The following is a 22,949-nucleotide window of genomic DNA, read 5'->3' on the forward strand; positions in this document are numbered from 1 at the left end:
GTATTTCTGGTACATTCCAATATACAGAATTTCAATAACAAAATAAATTATAATAAATAAGAGTCATACCTTGCAGAATACATCCATTAAACTCGGTACTGCTGTTGTTAATCCTGCATTGGCAATATTTTCAAATAACTTGATGAGCATGTCAGAGGTGGGCTGAAACAAGAAAGTTATTGAAATAGAATTGTAATAACATCAGCCCTTTAAAAACAGGCCTTTTTTTTGGAGTTTTAATGGTTGTGGACATTGCTAAAATACAGGATAACAAATACAGTAAATGTTATATATGCACATTAAATATAGGCCTAGCAAAGCCCTTTGAAAGAGTTTCTCATAAACAGGTCAATGTTCTCCTTGGCAGACAGGCATATATACTTCATTCTCTGCTAGATATAAGACAAATTGTTATAGAAGGCCCAATACACAGGCCAACAAACTGCAGACTGGAGGGGGTTGAATTGGCAGCTTTTATCAGTCTGTGTATTGGTAGCTTTAGATGATGCTATAAGTACTTTCTCTCCAAGAGCTAACCTACATGTATAACTTGCTTAGGAATGACCAATAGTTTATGAAAATTAGGTCTCATTATTTGCAGTCATTGGAAAAAAAACAAAAAAAAACCAAAACAATTTCTAGGCAAAAAATCTAATAATCATAACTAAAACGTATTCAACAACACTTGCATTTTTAGCCACACATTGTTTCCTTCTCCTTTGGACAAAACACCACAAATTGTCCCAAAACTCATGTCATAAGCAATTGTTCATCTAGGTTTTGAATTTTTTTTTTTAAAAAGATATATGAATTTGTGGTTGTATGTATATGATATACACAGCAAACATCAATATCCTATAGAGATTTCTTTGAACAATTCATTACTGTATGTGAAAAACCTCTATAGGATGTAAACAAAGGTCTAGGTGAGGTTTTAATCATATCATATTGTAACAATTCATTGATCTATTAGTATTTTTGTAAAGTGGTGTGCATTCTCTCTGCTCCCTGCTTTCTCAAAAGAATGGCTACTCTAGTATGTAACAAATTTTACATATAGCGAGCCAAATAGGAGAGAATACAAAAATGGTATTCATATTCATAAGTATATAACACTGTTTGGCGAATCCCAGATTATTTTTTTACCTGTGTTTGGTAATATAACAAAGGATCTCAAAAAGTTTTCCAAGTTCGCACACCCAAAAAAATGCTAGCTATATGGAAGGAACTCCAGGGGTTATATATTTCCTGTATTTAGACAGCACCAATACATTTTGGCAGCACTGTACAGAGTATTATATCATTCACATTAGTCCCTGCCCAGTAGAGTCTATCAAATTCACACACAGTGGGGCCAAGTTTACCTGAAGCCACTGCCTGTAGGTTTAAGTGTGGGAGGAAACCAGAGTACCCAGTGGAAACCACACTGACAGATGGAGGACATAAAACTTCTTGAAGATAGTGCCCAAGCTAGAATCAAACTCAAGACCCCGGTGCTGCAAGGCAGCCAACATGCTTGCCCATGTGTAAGGCTCATGAGTATGTGGCATGGCCAATTAATGCAACATGTCTGTCTAAATGAAAGGGGGGAAGTGCACTAATTGCTGGTGCCTGTTAGGTGAACAGTATAATAATGTCTGTGCAAAAAAGAGAATTTTTATAATAATGTTGATTCTCTAAAACTTACTGCAGAAAAATGCAGATAGGTGGGGTCTTTATCATCCACTATCTGACCAGTCACTAGGTTGAGATGGTATAGGTACTGATAAACCTGCATAAAAGTAAACACTGGACATTTATTATCCCCTATCTGACCAGTTGCTAGGTTGAGATGGTGCAGGTACTGATAAACCTGCATAAAAGTGAAAACTGGACAACAGTGAGAATGAGCCAACAGATAACCCAGAGGGAAACACTGATGGGGCCTGCTGCAAAGTGGTACCTCCATCAGGTGCTTAGCGAGACAAGAAAGCTCTGTTGAGACAGACCTGGAGGCAAATTCTGGTTTGGAGACTGTTCTCCTTCAGAGGTTCTGTCCTGCAAGTTTTGCAGATCTTGTCCAAGGTGAGAAATATCTATTTTACTAATCTCTAGCTGGGTTACCATGTTAGTTGATTCTTCTTGATGGCTAGTAGCAGGTATTGTTTGTAGGTTCTTGAGTGGTGTCAGTGTTGTCTCCTGAAGTAGTGAGAGAAGGGGAGGTAGACAGCCGCCAACTGGCCATGGCCTCTGCAGGTGATGTTGTAGACTGAGCAAAGTGGTTGGCAATGGAGTTCTGGAGTCAAGTCAGCCATCTTGACCCCCAGCCAAATTTTATGCCATCTTTGATAGAACTGTAGTGTTATTGAACAAAGCAATTTGTACCTGAAAATGTAAACCTGCAAGCCCTCTGGAGATAACAGCTTTTGTGTGGAATAACTGATGATTCCTATAGAAAGCTATCATACAAATGCTTAAAACTCCTTTGTGTTTGCGGTTAGCGCGAGTATGAGATGTAAATGTTTGCAAGAAAGTAACCAAATTGGTTAAATCTAAGCACGTTTTGCAGCACCTAAGCTACTATAAAGCTCTTTAAAGGTTTACAGATTATACCATTTTTAAACTTTCCTCAAATTCCAATATACAGATTTGGATTCTAATTCAGTAATTGGCCACATTTCAGGGAGATTCAGTATTCTGTGCATTCCTTCTAGAAAGGGATTTGATGACATATAACCAAACAATTGGAGAATACATCAGTCTTTTTCTTGATCTTAACAGAATATGTACAATATGTAGCAGGTTAACAAAAAGTTTACTATTTCTTATTTTTGTTTACTACAGACATAGCTATATATATATATATATATATATATATATATATATATATATATATATATATATATATATATATATATATATATATATATATATATATATACAACATACTGAAGCATGGTGTAATATTCCAGTATAGAACCCATTCTATAATCATAGCACACTAACATAAATTGTTAATTAAGTAGGTCACATTAGCATATAAACACTCAAATACAGGGTCATTTCAAGCACCTTGCTACTAACATGGAATATCAACAATATGTTGAAATGACGACATCTGAAATGAACTCACCAATATATTGACATTCGCTCCCGTTTCCAACAAATGAAATACATCTCCCCATATTTGACGAACATATAAGGCGTGGAGGATTTTGGTCAGTAGATTACAGTTGTAATGAACACCAGGAACATACTTTCTATAGTAGTTAGTAAATATCCAAACTGGTATAATATTGGAAAAAAAAAAGGTTGTTAATTTCAATGTTTGATTGTGCTATGGGTATTCACAATGATAAAAGCCTCAAAACAGCATTGTAAAAAAAAAAAATATTTTTTTTGTTTGTTTTATATTTACATTTTCACAATCCTTTAACCTTTTCAGATACCCATAAACCAAAGAACTCATGCTGTTTGTCTGTAACACATGGAAGCTGCATGCCAGATAATGCTAGCGTATATTACTGTTAAAAGGATATGTGATCGAACTCCATAATTGTTACTATGCATTCCACAGGGGACGTCTATTTTTTAAATAAATGTATATATTGATTGAACTCTCTTATTAATGAATCCTCCTATGCATGTGAAAGCATGCATATTTAAATAAATATAACATTTAGCAGCAACAGGGTGTTTTACTTACAGGTATTGGATTTATTATTCCTTAAGCAGTTATCCGTTATACAAAGGCACATCGCCTATAGATTGCATTTTAAGCAAATAATTCTAATCTTTCACAATGATTTTCATTTTCTCAGTAATAAAAAGTAGCATTCAGGATAACAGATCTTATACCTGTAATAGCAAAGTAGATTCTGAGGATCTCAGGCACATCCGGGTTGGTGCTTCACTATTGGCTTTGACAGATTGTGAGAAGCATTTAAAGGACATAGAATAATCCCTTAATTAATAAGCCTCAGTAGAAGAAATTGTAGTACCTGGGACCCAACAGAAATTTGGGCATTTAATAATTGCCTTGTGTGTCATTGCTGCATATGCTGCTGACTGCCAAACCTTAATGATAACCACACATAATAATAAACCTACAGTATATACACATAAACATCTAGTATTTTTTGTTCTGGGCAAATTTCTCTTCCCAGAGAGTCAAAAAGAAGCACAACTTGCAATTGGCCACCTTAAATACCTTTTCTCATGATGGGACACATCGCTTAACGAGCTAATCTAACCAAATTGGTGTTGCCAGTAATCAGTATTGAGCAGTTACATGCATTCAAATGAGCAAAATTACAAAGGTACCCACATTTTTGCATAGCCAGTTTTTCACATTTGATTTAATTTCATACAACTGAATACTACTTCACTAAAAATCTTGTTCAGAAAACACCCCAGTACTCAGATGTTCCTGGGAAATGAAAGACATAACACTATTATCTTTTTTGTTTAAAGTGGAGTAAATTATTATGCAGGCTGAGAGGGGTTCCCAACTTTTTCATATGACTGTATGTAATCTCCATCTAGAGTTTTCCCCAGACACTGTTACACAGAATACATATATATATATACAATACCATAAAAGCATGATGGCTTAAGTAGGAGAGGGCATTGCTGACCAAACATGAAAAAAAAAAATACTACAAAAACTTAAAACTTTTGGCAACTGCAAATAATACAAATACTCAGTTATATCAAGAATAACATTTAGTACATTACTGAGCAGCTTCTACGCAATTCGTTGTTCATTAGTCCATCAGGAGAACCCTGAACAGCAATGGTGTGTAAGGCAGGGTAGAGTAGCAAGTAGAAAGCCACTGCTCTCCCCAAAAAATATTGCTGATCGGTTTCAGCTTGCTAAAGATCATGTGGACACACCAGGATACTGGAAGAATGTTTTGTGGATGGATCAAGCCAAAATAGAACTTTTTGGTTTAAATGAAGAGCACTAAACTAGCCATTAAAGACATCTAAACCAAAAAATTGATTGATAAAAAGTATTTAAAGGGGACCCGTCACCCAAATAAAATTATCCAAATCCTATTTTAGCATGTTAGTCAAGCAAAATAAAAAAAAGAAATTGGATTTCATATTTAATTTAAGAAGGACTTTTATTATACAGATTTTTATGTCTGGGTGACGGGTCCACTTTAAGGGCTATCCAGGGGCACCCCTAAACATTACACTGCCCCCCGCACTTACCTTTATTGCACCAGAGGAGGTCCAGGGGGCTGCATTATTGTGCATAAAGTGCAACAGCGCTCTGCACTAGAACAGCTGGATTTCCGGTTTAAAAACCAGAAACAAAGTTACCAGGAGCAGCTTTTTGCTGCCCCTGATAACTTGCTCAGAGTAACACTTTTAGACTGTTAATATCAGGATTAACTCAACAGCTTTGTTTGAAGGTCAGTCTCAGCAATTAAGTCCTTGCAGTTCCTGTACTAAAGTTAATCCTTGGATTGCTAAAACAAATATTGCTAAAAAGCCTGGGATTAAGAGTCTAAAAATGCAAATAAATCAGAAATGGCAATGGATTGCGTTTAATGGTAAACTGCAAAAATGCTCACAGAAGAACACCACATTTGCATCAATTAACTTTTTGGTTTAGATACCCTTTTACAGACAATGCATCAACAGAAAGGTAAATCTGGTTTCATATGAAAATCTATTCACTGTCACAAATGGGATAAAATACATACCAGCACGTTTCAATAATGATGTGTGATTTTCATTCAAAAGTTTTTGAATCACTTCCATGCACACCTATACATTAATGAGAAATTATGAAATACATTTGTATGCTGTATGAGTAGTAAACTAATACAACCACATTACTCTAATAATGGATATACGGCAATACCAATTTGCTCAAATGAAACAAAAATGGATAATTTAGATACACTCCATCTTCCATTTTAGACATTTACTTTCCTAACATTTACATACACTCTCTTTTTAGAACTAGGAAAAAAAAAGATACCGTCTTGATATTTAAAGTGTGGCTGATTTTACAGGCCCCAGACTGGACTGGAAGACATCCACTAAAGGTCTTTGAAATTTGAAGGATAATCAACTATGACAAAAAGATTTTCTGATCTCAAAAATTTCAAGCAGGCCTGCACAGTCAGTGCAGGATAACTGCGGTTAACTTGTTCCTCTCTGGAGGCAGGACAAACATTTCCTCCTTCCTTCTTTTCTTGAGTCTCCAACTCTTCCACCAGTATTGTATTTAGCATGCTAGTGGAGAATGAACAGAATACAGCAGCGAGAACTGGCAAAAATGGGTAGAATGCTGCACCGACCGTATGGGTCTTCCAGAAAATCATTTTTTAAATAAGAAATTCTCATTTTCTAAGTCCAGCCCTACCTGTCAGAGCAGGATGGCTGAGCAAGTCCTAAAGCCATCTAAAAAGGGTGGTTAACAAATGACTGAGCAGGAACTTTGTGCCAGTAAGTGAAGGTTTCCTTCTTAACAGTCCCAATTCTAGTAATACAACTAATAATGCATAGTTCATGAAGAAATTCAAAAGAGACTAGAACATGTTAAGATTAACAAAGGTCCGGGGCCAGATGGTATTCATCCAAGGGTAATTAGCGAGCTTAGCTCTGTGATTGCCAAACCTCTTTACTTAATATTTCAGGATTCATTGAGATCTGGCATAGTGCCGAGAGACTGGCGAATTGCTAATGTGGTGCCTCTATTCAAAAAAGGATCCCGTTCTCAGCCTCAAAACTATAGGCCAGTTAGTCTGACGTCAGTGGTAGGAAAGCTTTTCGAAGGGTTAATAAAGGATAAGATACTGGACTTCATAGCAAATCATAATACTTTGAGTTTGTGCCAGCATGGTTTTATGCGTAATAGATCTTGCCAGACTAACTTAATTTCTTTTAATGAGAATGTAAGTAGAGACCTCGATTCTGGGATGGCATTGGATGTGATTTACTTAGACTTTGCTAAAGCATTTGATACAGTGCCACACAAAAGGTTACTGGTTAAATTAAGGAATGTTGGCCTGGAACATAGTATTTGTACCTGGATAGAGAACTGGCTAAAAGATAGACTACAAAGAGTGGTGGTAAATGGAACAATTTCTAATTGGACCAGTGTTGTTAGTGGAGTACCGCAGGGCTCTGTACTAGGTCCCTTGCTTTTCAACTTTTTTATTAATGACCTGGAGGTGGGCATTGAAAGTACTGTTTCTATTTTTGCAGATGATACTAAATTGTGCAGAACTATAGGTTCCATGCAGGATGCTGCCACTTTGCAGAGTGATTTGTCTAAACTGGAAAACTGGGCAGCAAACTGGAAAATGAGGTTCAATGTTGATAAATGCAAGGTTATGCACTTTGGCAAAAATAATATAAATGCAAGTTATACACTAAATGGCAGTGTGTTGGGAGTTTCCTTAAATGAGAAGGATCTAGGGGTCTTTGTAGATAACACGTTGTCTAATTCTGGGCAGTGTCATTCTGTGGTTACTAAAGCAAATAAAGTTCTGTCTTGCATAAAAAAGGATATTAACTCAAGGGATGAAAACATAATCATGCCTCTTTATAGGTCCCTGGTAAGGCCTCATCTGGAGTATGCAGTGCAGTTTTGGACTCCAGTCCTTAAGAGGGATAAACGAGCTGGAGAGAGTGCAGAGACGTGCAACTAAATTGGTTAGAGGGACGGAAGACTTAAATTATGAGGGTAGACTGTCAAGGTTGGGGTTGTTTTCTCTGGGAAAAAAGGCGCTTGCGAGGGGACATGATTACACTTTACAAGTACATTAGAGGACATTATAGACAAATAGCAGGGGACCTTTTTACCCATAAAGTGGATCACTGTACCAGAGGCCACCCCTTTAGACTAGAAGAAAAGAACTTGCATTTGAAGCAACGTAGGGGGTTCTTCACAGTCAGGACAGTGAGGTTGTGGAATGCACTGCCGGGTGATGTTGTGATGGCTGATTCAGTTAATGCCTTTAAGAATGGCTTGGATGACAATATCAAAGGCTATTGTGATACTAAGCTCTATAGTTAGTATAGGTATGGGTATATAGAATTTAATTAAAAGTAGGGAGGGGTGTGTGTATGGATGCTGGGTTTTCATTTGGAGGGGTTGAACTTGATGGACTTTGTCTTTTTTCAACCCAATTTAACTATGTAACTATTGTTGCCTGTAGCACTTTCCTGCCAAAAGCCAGTTTTTAAGCACTCGGCATCCTAGAAGGCAGAAATGGGAAAAGGCTTTTTTACTAAATTACTTGTAAGCCTGTTAAAGATTATCTGGTATTTTTGGCAAAGTGCATGCTGGTCTGCCGATAATGGAGCCAGGTTCGTCTTGGCCACCAAGTAAAAATTAGGATATTGGATATTTATTCCTTTCTGATTTTGTCCAGAAATCTAGGAATGAATGGAACACCAGTATTGGGTCCACTTTTATTTAACTTGTTCATTAATGACTTAGGGGAGGGTGTTGTAAGTAATGTATCGGTGTTTGCAGATGACACAAAATTATCCAGCCCAATTAATTCCATCCAGGATGTGGCATCCTTCCAACATGATCTTGACAAACTGGCAATCTGGGCAGCTAAGTGGCAAATGAGATTCAATGTTGATAAAATGTAAAGTCATGCACCTGGGATGTAAAAATATTCAAGCCACTTATACCCTTAATGGGACTGCACTAGGCAAATCCATTATGGAAAAGGACCTTGGAGTCATTGTAGATGATAAACTTGGCTGTAGCAAGCAATGCCAGTCAGCAGCATCAAGGGCAAATAAGGTCTTGAGCTGTATTAAAAGGGGCATAGAGTCAAGGGAGGAGGGGGTCATTCTTCCACTGTATAGAGCACTTGTAAGGCCCCATCTAGAATATGCCGTACAGTTTTGGTCTCCATCACTCAAACAGGACACTATTGAATTAGAGAGGGTACAGAGAAGGGCAACTAAGCTGGTAAAAGGTATTGAAAATCTTAGCTATGAGGAAAGACTGGCCCAATTGGGGATGTTCACGCTGGAGAAGAGGCGCTTAAGGGGTGATATGATGACTATGTATAAATATATATAAGGGGATCATATAATAATCTCTCTAATGCTTTATTTACCAGTAGGTCTTTCCAGCTGACACGAGGTCACCCATTCCGATTAGAAGAAAAGAGGTTCCGCCTAAATATTCGGAAGGGGTTTTTTACAGTGAGAGCTGTGAAGATGTGGAATTCTCTCCCTGAATCAGTTGTACATGCTGATACATTAGATAGCTTTAAGAAGGGGTTGGATAGCTTTTTAGCAAGTGAGGGAATACAGAGTTATGGGAAATAGCTCATAGTCCAAGTTGATCCAGGGACTAGTCCGATTGCCATTTTGGAGTCAGGAAGGAATTTTTCCCCCTCTGAGGCAAATTGGAGAGGCTTCAGATGGGTTTTTTGCCTTCCTCTGGATCAACTGGCAGATAGGTAGTTAAAAAAAAAAAAAAGGTTGAACTTGATGGACATGTGTCTTTTTTCAACCTTACTTACTATGTTACTATGTTACCACATGCAGTTTAGTGCATCCACTGCTTCTGCCTGTGGATCTTTGATGGTTGAGATAAATCAAGGAAACAGATTATTGAATGTAGACACCATCACATCCAGACAAGGTGAACTCAACCTGTGTGCACTGGCCTGAAATAAACTTTGTTTGAGCTGCCACTCCCTGGGGTTCTTAAGTAGAGATATATATACAGCTATGCCAGTATGACACACAGTGGGGGAAGTTTACTAAAGGGCGAAGTGACCAACACTGACAAAAAAAAAAACGCTGAAAAAAATCGCCGATTTACTAACAGTCACTGGCGTAACTTCGCTAGCAAAGGAGATAGAGTCTAGTGGTACTTCGCTCCCTAACGTCTGGCGAATTTGCACTATGGCGAATGGACGTAACTGCACAAATTCACTAACATGCGGATTTTACTGAACGTTACCTCTTACGCCAGACTTGCCTTTGCCACCTCAGACCAGACGAAGTGCAATAGAGTAGATAGGAGACTTCCTCAAAATTTTGTTGAAAAATTTTCGAAGTCCCAAAAAACGCTGGCGTCAATTTTTTTTATGAAATAGCATACTTTTTTTGGGGGGTACCCAGCTTCCCCCTACATTTCCTAACATATGGCACATAAACTATACACTGGGCTCATGTGTAGGGCAATATAACACCTCTATTTTCTTTTATTAAGGTTTCCCGGGCTTGTGAAGTGTAATACATTTGCTGCAACATATTTGTCCATTGAACTTTAACTTCCAGCCATATGCAAATAAGGCAACGCTAGCGCAACTTCGCTTTGCTTGGCGCAGTAATGCAAGTGCAACTTCCCAGCGTTCGGCACCCTGGACGCAACTTCGTATTTTATTGAATTAGTGTTGTCCTGGCGAATCTACGCCTGGCTAAATGTTGCGCTGTGAGTGACGCCGTCGCTGCCGAACTTTCGGAGGTTAGTAAATTTGCCCCAGTGTGCGAATACCATGAATGTGCCAGTGTATTATATGCTGTAAATTACAGAAGAAACATGCTTTAAAAAGTAGACTAATTTATCAAAAATTTCTCCAAAAACTGTGCTATTCTCACCCATTAGTTTCACTTCCTAGGCTGACCTGATAGGGAACTAAAGCCTGTCTTTTTACTGTTCTTCCTGTCAGGGACTTTTAGGATACACCCACCCACCCCTCCATTAAAACACAGTCATGGATGTAGTACCAATAGGAAGCACCAATAAAGTAGTACCAGCACCACATACACCACATTTATTACGGTCTACAAATTTAAATCAGTTTATAATTATACAATAGGTATCTTTTTAAAGTTTCAATGTATTCCCATTCATGTATATTTTAGCATTTATAATACAAAAAATAGAACATTGTATGTATATGATATGGATAGATTAACTCTTTACACGCAGTTTAAACAAGACATTACCTTTTCATCTCTTTGGTATGGTACATGCTGGTACAAGCAATTCGGTTTCATGCATCCACGGAAAGTGTTAAAAAAATATTTGCAGTACCAAACAGGCAAGAGGGTTTTCTGTATAGGTTTACAATCCTGCAAAAATTAATGTATTAAGAAACGTCAACCACTTGTATCAGATTAATTAAAACAAATTTAAAAAATAGTATATATGGAAAGGAACAGGTGTCACAAGCATATGTCAACCAATACAAAAGAAAAATAGGAGATGCAGCTCAATCATCCCTGGATGTGAGAAACAATTGCTGCCTCATGCTATAAAGCAATAACACAAGTGCTGGTTGTGCCACTCTGCAACTTGACTGCATACATTGGGCACTGTTATAGTTAAAGATCAAGGTCTAATGCTTTGTTAACAGACAAGAAACCACTTATTCACTGAGGGGTGGCAACATATCTTAGACATCCCCCGCGGAATTAAAGTTTTTCATCATGGGTCCAGCAATTTTTTTCAGAGAAAAACTACAAAGTGCAGAAATCATTGCTGCACCAGCATCTTAGCTTGATCTCAGTCAACCTTGGCAAAGACATTACTTGCGCTTGCACAGTACCGTGGAAATGGAAAGTGTAAATATACAGTGCAGGTGAAAATCTAAGTCAATGCTAGTGATGAATTTGAATTTATAAAATTAGCATTTTGTTGTCCTTTACTTTTGCCTTTACATAAAAGCATATTGTTACAGTGACCCTTAAAGGAATAGTTCAGTGTGAAAATAAAAACTGGGTAAATAGATAGGCTGTACACAATAAAAAATGTTTCTAATATAGTTAGTTAGCCAAAAATGTAATGTATAAAGGCTGGAGTGAACAGATGTCTAATAAAACAGCCAGAATCCAACTTCCTGCTAACTCTGAGCTAGTCAGCGGGGGCCACATGGTACATTTCTGTTCAGTGAGTTTGCAATTGATCCTCAGCATTCAGCTCAGATTCAAAAGCAACAGATATGACCCATGTGCCCCCCCCCTCAAATCTTTGATTGGTTACTATGTGGTAGCCATGGTAACCAGTCAGTGTATACCAAGAGAGCTGAAAAGCAGGAAGTAGTGTTCTGACTGACATGTTACACATCAAATCACTCCAGCCTTTTTACATTACATTTTTTGCTAACTAACTATATTTTTTATTTTGCACAGCCTATCTATTTACCCAGTTTTTATTTTTACACTGAACGATTCCTTTAAAGGAACAATTCAGTGTAAAAATAAAAACTGGGTAGATAAGATAGTATGTGCAAAACAAAAATATTTCTAATAGTTAGTTAGTGAAAAATGTAATGTATAAAGGTTGGGTGGGCGGATGTCTTAACGTAATAGCCAGAACAAAACTTGCTTTTCAGCTCTCTAACTCTGAGTTAGTCAATGAATTGAAGGGGGGCCACATGGGACATAAGTGTTCAGTGAATTTGCAATTGATCCTTAGTATGCAGCTCAGATTCAAAAGCAACAGTTATGGCCCATGTGTCCATCCCCCTCAAGTCACTTATTGGTTACTGCCTGGTAATTCTAAATACAAAATTGCAATTTAAAGTACTATGCACTGCCCATGGGACCCTACATTTCATGGTACATACAAACAAGTTTCACATACATGTTAAGTTTCAAAACAGCAGTTACATGTTAATCCCACATGTCTTGCTGTTACATTATTTCTGGTCAAGTGATCTCCGAGGGAGAACACAGACCAGCACAAAATGTTGGTTTAAGGTAGAAGGGTAAAATTTACTGATATATATATATATTACAGTTTAGTAAGATTCCTTTCTAGGCCACTAAATATAATACAAACCATCTGTTAGTTAAATATTCATTCTGAAGCTATGATTTTCCTTTAATGCACAGTATTAACATTAACACTCAGGCTGCTTGAACCAAGTTACAAATATTACCAACGTTTCAATCCTCTAGTTTTCCCCTCCAATATTTTCACAGTCAACTGTCTGCAATGCAAGCATGGCCCTATAATTATAATAGCTGTTATAATAGCTTCTTCCTGCAAACAGTGTTTAAAGGAAAACTATACCCCAAAAACTGAATACTTGAGCAACAGATAAGTTATATCAAATTGTGTGGCATATTAAAGTACTGTATCTATATATTTAAGTAAATTTCGCCCTTTTATATCTATTGCCTTGAACCCCCATTTCATGATTGTATGTGTGCTGCCTCAGAGATCATCTGACTTCCCTAACTGCAGTTTATGATACTCACGTAAAAGGCATCATCTAGATTCCACGGTCCTTTCTGATCCGAAGTAAGCACATCCGCCATTACAATGTGTTTGCCAGAGTATCTGAAATCTAAGTAAAGATAAGAAAAATTCTGCTACATCACTTTAACCAAACACCTTTCAATTCTGATCTAGTATAATGGAAGAATCAGTGGTGGCAAACTATATATATATATATATTAATTATTCACAAACAGGAGAGCAGATTGGCATGCCTTACTTAATATGCTTGAATGAAAACAATTACCAGCCATACCTTTTCATTATTCTATCTATCATAAAATACAGCTGAACTTAACATTTTGTTTAATTAAAAATCATGTTATAGTGTGAGCATGGTATACAATATGCATCTTGCATTTGCCATCGAGCAATTGATGATGAACCGACGATGAAACGTGTTGGGCCATATTGATGAGCAGTTTATATTCGGAATTTATTCTTTATGCTTGTATTTTGTATAGAATAAATTCATGTAACTGGTTTAAACTACAGGAGCATATCCCCTCTTCATTAATTGTTTTTTACATGCTATTTGGTTTGACATACTATTTAAGGTGGATGTGACTGTCTTGACTACAATAAACAGGACTTGAGAGGCTTATTCAAGTTGCCCATCATTTATAATATTTAATATTTTCTATTTATTGAACTCTGGCTCCTATATTGGGTATTTATGTTATGAATGGACTTGTGCAGTGTGTAAAAAAGTCTTATACTAAGGCAAAAAAAACCCTACAACACAAGCGTGTTACAGAAATATTGACAAAATTTACATTTAAAAGAAGGCCACAATTATTCGACCATAACATCCAATACCAATGAACAATAAGGAGAAGACACATAAAGGGCATTTAGGGCAATTTCAAGTGCAGATGCTGAGTAAAAATTGTTGTTGTGTGGCAGAGATGTATAACAAAAATGATCCTTGCCACCTCTCAGTGGTAAAATAGATAGATGGGATAAATGGCCCATTACATTAAAGGAACAGAAACACCCAGAAACACAAGTCTTTTTAAGTAATGAAAACATAATGTACTATTGTGCCGCACTGCTTTAGAGAGACTGTGTGGTCTGTAAAATAAATATATTTAGTGTTCGACTTCCTCACAGTTACTCTATGCCAAAATCAAAATCAAAGCCAAAAAACAAATAAAGGAAGAAGAACTTGTTAACTGCAAACCATGCATTCCAAGTTGTGGTTACATGACATAGATTAGGCCAATACCCTTTATCAAGGTGTCAGTTAATCTGCTGGAGTAGTTATTCCTTTTCTTGTTTTCTTGGCTTTGCTTCAGAAACTCACAATGGTGAACACGCTGCTGTGCAGCCATTCAAGGTTGAAAAGGCACATGATACACAGTAGATAACAGATAAGCTCTGTAGTATACAATGGGATTCTTCATCTACTGGGTATCCTGTGCTGGAATGGCTACCCCACAGCTACACAGCAACTTGTTTATATAAACTATAGTTGTCTTTTTGAAGCAAACACATCCGTTATACCAGCGCAGGGCAACACTACATTATATTGTTATTCCTTTAAATAATTTTTGGTGCTTCTGTTCCTTTAACTGAGGCATACCCTCCTAATTCTTCATGGTCTTTACTCATATGTAAGGAAATAATCCAGAGACCACACCCACTAGTTATTCATATAGGTGCAATAATCCAGAGGCCAGAACCACAAGTTATTCCTACAGGTGTCTGAAATGAAAACTGTAAATACAAAGTGCCAATTATACCTGGAGAGGCATCCTTGGCCAATGACTCTTCAAAACTCAGACAAAAAAAAGCCACATACAAAATAACCACTCTCCTTTTTATCAGTACCACTGCCTATTACAGGTGGTTGAAGTGACAGCAGGCTTCCTCCAGAATGCTTCAAGAACACTTCCATAGTTAAAAATGTGTGCCACAGAAATACCCATAGTTAAAAATGTGTGCCACAGAAATACTGTGGTTCCTGTGATCATAGTCATTCATGGGGCCAGAGGTACCCAAAAGATATTTGAGATGATATGGAGCCCATGGTGGGAATAGTTGGAAGCCATGTAGATATTGACACAGTAGGAATGATAATGCTCACAAATATATTGTAAATAACACTTTTATGATCAGTGACAAATGTATTCTTTACTGTATTTTACAAAACACAAAATCAAAGTTTACCTTTAAAAAAAAAAAACTATATAAGCAGTAGAAGATATGTGTGTCAAAATGTCTATTGCTGAATGGTCTCTGAGAATTAAAAGAATACAATCATTTATTCAATGGGCTCACGCTGTTCCAGACTTTAGAAACATATTTCTAGGCAGACAATGTAAGTTTGAAGCCAGTTGCTGGCTGGGAAATGCTATTATTACCATTCATCCAATGCAGAGGCTTAAAGGTATGTGAGGGATCTCTTCTCCAGAGACGGCTGTGGGAACGAGATGATCCTGGAGAGGCATCCTTGGACGAGGACTCAAAACTCAGGCTAAAAAAAAAAAACACATTAAAAAGAATCAATCAGTCTCCTTTTTATCTTTTAGTACTACTTGAAAATTATGCAATCCACCAAGTAATCAAGCTCTTCTAAAGGAGAAGGAAAGGTAAAATATAAATAAAGCCCTATGGATTGCCCCTTTAGTGAAGAGCGACTTACAATGATGCTGCCTCAATACTTCAGCTGTATGCAAAGATCTATTGTAAAAACATTGAAAAGTGCATAAAATATAAAAGACATCCCTCTGCTGATAAAAAAACTGCAAAACCAGGGTTTGCACATGCTCAGAATAAATCATCCAAGCCCTGCGTTAGCATGAGCAAACTATAATCTACTTTCCCCCAGGCCAGATATGACGTTCTGGTCATGTGGTAAAAACAAACGTCATCACTGACCTCTCCTTCATTGTTAAGCACCAATACCAACGATCGCGTCGGGTTAACATATCAACACGATTGTTCCACATTTCTCCTTCTTTAGCTTGGCAGTGTCTTGGGAGTGATCTTCAGGACAAAAACTAAAGAGTTCTGTCTAAAGTCTATATTGGATGTTGAAAGTGTGATACGAAGGAGTCATAGAGGAGGAATTAATTTGGCACATGAGCACTTTTGGACTGGGAGAAAGGGGATATGATGCGAACTTAACCAAGATGGTGGCTGCAAAGTCCCCAGCGGTGATTTTTTTTTCAACGGGCCTGTACAAGTAAACTAAACAAAATTTTTAAGTCAAACTATGGAGTTCAGGAGGGGGGAACACAACCAACAGTTTGCAATAAAAGTATAAAAATACCTTTCCTTCTCCTTTAAAGTAGCGATGGGGGTCAGAATTAATATTTTAACATACTGGATAACGGTTTTCTATACAACATATTTAAGAGCATGCACAATCTCAATGGCTTAGTTTCTGCATCTGACCGAATGCTTTTGAGTTCTTTATGAAATGTAGGACACAAATATTTGCTGAAAGGTTTTGCAGTTTTACTGACTGTGCCTATATATCAATATGCTTTGAAGTATGAAGAAAATTGGCAAGCACTCCGAAAGTCTTTTGTAGTAGGTAATATAGTTGAAATAAAGTTGAATTTTACCTACTACAAGAGGCTTCCGGAGTGCTTGCTGATTTTCTTCATACTTCAAAGCACACACACCCCTTGCTACGGGTTCGGGGCGATGCACCCGGACCACTTGAGACGTCGGGTGAGTGTTATTCCCTTTTTTCAGTAGTGGTTTCACATTGTACTTCACATTCAAGCGTTAGCCCTGGGGTTTTTACACCAAGGTCACTTTTGTTACAGGGTGAGAAAGATTTTGTTACTTATCCGACGAATATATATTTTCCAAATATTCTACTTTAGGACTGTGCAGCTTTAAATTCCTTTATCAATATATATCAATATGCAAACATATGCTTAGATTTCAGTCTATATACACAATTTACTGACCCAAGCTGCAAAAGTACAGTGGGTCATTACAGCTTACACACGGACACCATCATAGTAATTTGGTGCTGTGCACATGCATCTTTATAACTTCTAAACAAAGGGAGCTAAGGAGGGCAGTCAGTATATGAAGTGTAACAAATGTAGGTTTAAACTAAGAAAATAATATTTTATAATCTAAAGAAAATTGAAATAGAGCACAAACTGTAAATATGTCATAGAGAAGCCAATAAAATTCAGGGAGGCAGGAGTCTTTGAACAGGGCAGCCTCTTGTGTAACCGGGCTGTCTGCTTCAAAACCAAAAAGGTGGCAACTCTTGTTAAAAAAATTACACAATATGGTTTGGAATATCAGGAAAGCCAGGATAATGTTACAAAAGGCAGGACAACAAAGTTTTAGACAACCAGCGGTTGCTCAACTGCATATATTTACTTATATATATTTATAGCCTGGAGGCAAAAGGGCCAGAATGTTTACATATTGTGAAGAAACATATTTCTTTAATAGGAACATTAGTATTTATAAAAGGTTTACGGTACTTTAAAATACCAACCTGCTTCCACTTTCAGATGAATTCTTTTCAGCATATTTTACCTGAAGAATATATTGTAATTAGAAAAATAAGAATTATTTGCAATCTCTTTAAAAAGTCATGCTCATAACTATGAGCTTGAGTTATGTACACTATATTTCAATAAATAGATCCATTAAGTAGTGATAGTTTAAAATATCATGACACATAAATAAGGCTTTCTACAGTAAGCAGTGTATTTTAAGGCATTTGTGTACTGGATTCTGAAGCACCTAATTTTTTTTAATCAGACGCCGAGTGGAACAGCAGTTAAGCATGTACAACTAACTCTGTATTGGTTTCTAACTTCAGTGAACTATCTGATACATTATGTATTCACTGTTAACCACACAAAGGGCTAGCAGCTCTCTCTTTATTGTATGCTGATCTAAGAAGTCATCCAAGCCACTCTTAAAGGCAGTGATAGAATCTGCCATCACAACATCATACAGGCAAGGAATTTCTCAACCTCACCACGCGCAATCTTGAAAAGCAAATAGGAAAATTTAATTTCAAGCCTAAAGGGGTGACTTTGTTCTTTTTTATGCAAAAGAAAAAAAAAACTCCCTGCTATATTCCTTTTCTAAAGAAAAAATAATCAGCCATTGCTATCTCTCCCTTATAGATGAACTAGTTCATTCTTTTTACCAAATTAGTTAAGCTTTTTGAAAAGTAAACATAATTTCAAGCAACTTTGCAATCTACATCAATTAAAAAATATGCAGACTTTTCATGATTTTTAATGGTTTGGAACAGTTCCCTAAGTCTAGCCCCTTACTCTCCTGCTGATCTGTCTGACTACTTTGCTGAGCTTACTGACTACTGTTACTTTTTATCAGCAGCCATCTGTCCTTAGTCTGCATCCTCCAAACCCCACAATTCCCTGCACATGTGATGAATTGTGGGTTATGTAGTTCCTGCATGCTGTCTGTAAGCAGAGCAGAAGTTGCTACAATTTGTAACATCAGTGTTTAGTCTCTCCTTCCCTGCCAGAATTTCAAATGATGCAGAAAGAGAAGAACAGCTGGATTTCAGCATAAAACATAGTATTTATTCATACTTTTGAAAGAAACAGGTAACTATGATGGCTATATTAGGGGTTTTTCATTCTTCAAGTCAATAATGCCTAGAGTTGCACAATTGGTTGTCTACCCCTCATCCCCAAAATGCGTCTATTTACTCAAGTGCATAACATTGCAATTATCATCACTGAACCACATTTGCCAGTTTACTGTCCAGTATTCTAATGTAGTCAAATCTCTCTGCAAAGAGGCAACATCCTGTATGGAGCACATAGTTGTGCAAAATTTAGTATCACCAGCAAAAATAGAGACAATGTATACAATGTCACCCTCAATGTATTTTAGTAATAATTTAAATAGTGATGGACAGACTCCTGATGTACTCCATTAAATGATGATACAATTAGAAAATGTTCCATTTCACTCTTTGTAATCTATCCATCACCCAGTTCTCTATCCAATTACAAATATTTTGTCCTAGGCCGATATTTCTTAATCTGTAAACTTCAATGTGGTGCTTTATCAAATGCTTTAGCAAAATCTAAGTAGATCACATCAACTGTGACACAAATGTCGAGGTTTTTGGTCATCTGTTAATAGAAGGAAATAACATTTTTGGCAAGATCTACTGAGAACAGGATCGCTTTTTGAAAATTACTCCACACTAGCAATTTGCCAATATCTCTTTACCATGCCAGATATCAAAGAATCCTGGAAAATTAACATGTTTTGACAATTACAGAGCTAAGCTCTTCCAACACATTTGTTACTAACACTTGTTCTAGTATCTTTTGAACCATTTGCCAATACTTGTATTATTAGAAACGAGTCTATTAAAAAGGAAGTATTCACAAAATGATTCTTCAAAAACATGTTAAAATCTCTGCATTCACCTGCACTCATCAACCAATTCACCTCCCTCTGAAAAGAATGGTTCCCGACTATTAATATACAGGTATGGGATTCCATTATCCTGAAACACGTTATCCAGAAAGTTCAGAATTACCAAAAGGCTGTCTCCCATAGACTCCATTATAATCAAATAATCCAAAATTTTAAAATGATTTCCTTTTTCTCTGTAATAATAAAACAGTAGCTTGTACTTGATCCAAACAGATATAATTAGGCTTTATTGTAAGCAGAACCAGCCTATTCGGTTTATTTAATGTTTACATAATTTTTTAGTAGACAAAGTATGAAGATCCAAATTACTTTAAGATCTGGAAAACCCCAGGTCTCAGGAATTCTATATAACAGATTCCATACCTGTATTTCAAAAACAATTTGGGATTTTATATATTTATTTTTACATCTGGCTTAAAAAGCCCTTTTCGTTCTTTATTTCAGCTTGTCAGATTGCATATTGCCATCCTTGCACCTAATAAAAGTTTTAGCTGACCCAGCTAAATTGAATGCTTTAAATGCACCAACCACAATGCTTGCCTTTTCTACAGGGACACTCCTGCCATCACAGCGAGCGGCCAGTTACAAGGTGCACCAAAAAGCAGCCTCTGGTAACTTTAAGAGACACATTTCTCAGGCAGCAGTGCCAAGATCACCATAATGGGTTGCTTTTCAGCAAATCATTACATGTCTGCACTTCTAAAATGTGTTTTTTTAGTGGCCTCCCTGTCTGCAACATAAGCTAAAAAAGAATGTTATGATCACTATACCATAAATGCTTACCCATACTAGTACTGGAGTAGCGGGGCTTCTTTGGCCTCACGTATACTTGAACGGTTTAAAGCATACACCAATTATAAATCCATCTGAAATATCTACCCACAATGCTGCCACACTCTCCCCAGTACTCCGCTGATCATTTTTTTAGTGCAACAAAAAGTCAAACTCCATCACTTTTTTAATGTTATGAAGTGTATAACCATCTAAATGCACAGCCAAGTCACATTTCATCTCCCCAGGTCTCAGTAATAACAATCATATCAATGTGCTGGACATATAATATAGCTCTCCAGTTTTTAATGACACTCCTACTTTTTTTCTGCAAGCAAACATGCCAAGTTACTTTTTAGTATTACAAGTACCTATTCAACAAAGGGTTAATCTATAAAAATTTTAATTTTAACAGTGGGATCTTCTTATGGGTATACTATCTACCACATTAATCCTTCCCCATTTTAATCCCACAGCCTATCTACACTAGCTTTCCCATACTGCTCTCTGACCCCCATTTAAATACTCTTATAAACTCTTAGCCATCATAATCTTAGTTTAGCATAGCAGACCCCAAACAAAAATCAACCTAGTGCTCTATAAACTCAACCCCTTATTTTCTATACCAATATGTTTGCTATATATTTAATCCCAAAATCCTGCTATTTTATAAATTGGTCATTTCTTAGTTCACACCCATTTTACTCGAAATCTGAAAAAACTGTTGGGATTTACAAATTCAAGTAGAACTATTTTCTTCTTACTACTGTTACCCAACTGATTACCTTATCATCCTGCATGTCTTCTCTACCCCAAGTGCTACCTATCCCAGCTAGGACCTGCCATGTTGAATCAGGGGAATATTCCCAAGCATTTTGTCTACTTGCACATCTTGATGGTCAACTACGGGAATTTTCTAAGAAAAAGCATATGTATGAAAATTACATAGATAGATACTTTATAGCTATAACATTACCTCTCTATCTATGCCAAGATGATCTCTGAACTCCTCAGAATCAGACTGTTCACCATCATAAAAATCTTCACTGTTCTCTTCCAAAGTGTTATGTTTGATCAGTGGGTCATTTTTAACTTCTTGATCTGGAAAGCATACAATTATTTTTAAGTTATTTTTGTCTATTTCATACATACAGCTACTTTAAACAATGCAATCAGCAGCAAGCAAGAACTTAAAATGGTAAATGTTTAATATTAGTGCTCACTGGTGCAAGTTCAACCAATGTCCCCTTGATTTTTCTTCCAACATAAAAAAATTATATTGTGAAATCTTTACTCATCTTATACACATTATAAACAAGTTTAATTAATTGTATTTTGGGTAATGTATTTAACTGTATTAATACAAGCTATAAATAATGAACTCAGGATAAACTGGAATAAATAAATCAAATACTAAGGGAAATTACCAGCCCAACAGGATCATCCAATATAAAATCCATATTACAACATGAACTGACTAGTATATAGGAGGTTTTACTCAAATTAAAATAACTTTTAAGTCAATCAGCTATTTTGTATTTGATAGTAGTGTGGTTTCAGATTCTCATAGCAGTAAGCTCTTGTTTCTTGGTGGGTGTCATCTAACACACTGTAAGGGGAGCATGGCAATTAATCACTAATGCACGTCTTTTTTCCCCCATTCGTTTGCATGTGGAATCTTGCATCATTTTATATAGCTTAATGAGCTTAATAATGCTTCATAGCTGCAGCTTCTATTTAAGTGTGTTATGTGAAGCAGCCACAGGTTGCCAAAAAGGGAGAGCTGAGAATCAAAATAAATATATATACATATTTTAAAAACACTGTACATTTTTTATGGTACCATTAAAATAATGAAACTTAAGTTTACTGAAATAAATTAATTACAGAAAACCCAGCAGATTATCTTTATTATTGTTTGAACTTCATTAATTAAGGTAGTATTAGTTGCTACTGGTCCTTAGCAAAGCAGGATTTTCTGTCTCACTTATCATTTTGGGGACATAATATCATCCCTCACATGATGTAATAGTATCATGTGATCAAAGAACAGTTCTCTATTAGTCTAGTTGTGTTCTTTTTGTCATAGCAGGAAGAGCTAATTTTCTTCACTAAAGTTCTAACTTTAAAGTTGAACTTTTTGAAAGAACTGAAAATCCTAGACACAAAAAAACAATCACCCAGTCCAAAGTCAAGGGTAAACTGACTGTTTCACACAACAACCCATTTTTCAACACACAACAAAACTTGTTTAGAAAAACTGCATCTGTTCAACATCAATGAAACAGGTTTACAAATGAAGCAGGAATGAATTACTAATTAATTGGCTTTACATTGAAAAATACATCTCCAGCTGTATCTTGTATCTGAAAGGTAACAACATACATATTTAAAAAAAAAAAACCTTAGAGGAATGACACCGGACACTTTTGGCCAGGTTGATTCCACTGTATTTGCCTGCAGGTTCATTTGCAAGCACAATCAAGTGATAGTTTGCCACATTTTATTGCTGTAAGAGTCGATAGGGTCACTTTTCAGC

The 22,949-nt window shown here is 36.5% G+C and overlaps 1 protein-coding gene across 1 annotated transcript in view; it reads right to left on the reverse strand.

Annotated features, from left to right (window-relative positions):
• Positions 1–22,949, reverse strand: part of topaz1.S (testis and ovary specific PAZ domain containing 1 S homeolog) — a 102,488-nt gene that overhangs the window by 13,430 nt on the left and 66,109 nt on the right. Inside the window, exons 7-14 of the mRNA XM_018269306.2 lie at positions 21,387–21,511; positions 17,697–17,737; positions 15,583–15,695; positions 13,198–13,286; positions 10,939–11,064; positions 5,697–5,760; positions 3,113–3,264; positions 70–162 (exon numbers count right to left, since the gene is read on the reverse strand). Coding sequence (XP_018124795.1) covers positions 70–162; positions 3,113–3,264; positions 5,697–5,760; positions 10,939–11,064; positions 13,198–13,286; positions 15,583–15,695; positions 17,697–17,737; positions 21,387–21,511 — 803 coding nt within the window. The remainder of the gene's footprint in view (positions 1–69; positions 163–3,112; positions 3,265–5,696; positions 5,761–10,938; positions 11,065–13,197; positions 13,287–15,582; positions 15,696–17,696; positions 17,738–21,386; positions 21,512–22,949) is intronic.

This window comes from Xenopus laevis, chromosome 6S (genome assembly GCF_017654675.1).
Source record: "Xenopus laevis strain J_2021 chromosome 6S, Xenopus_laevis_v10.1, whole genome shotgun sequence".
Taxonomy (NCBI): domain Eukaryota; kingdom Metazoa; phylum Chordata; class Amphibia; order Anura; family Pipidae; genus Xenopus; species Xenopus laevis.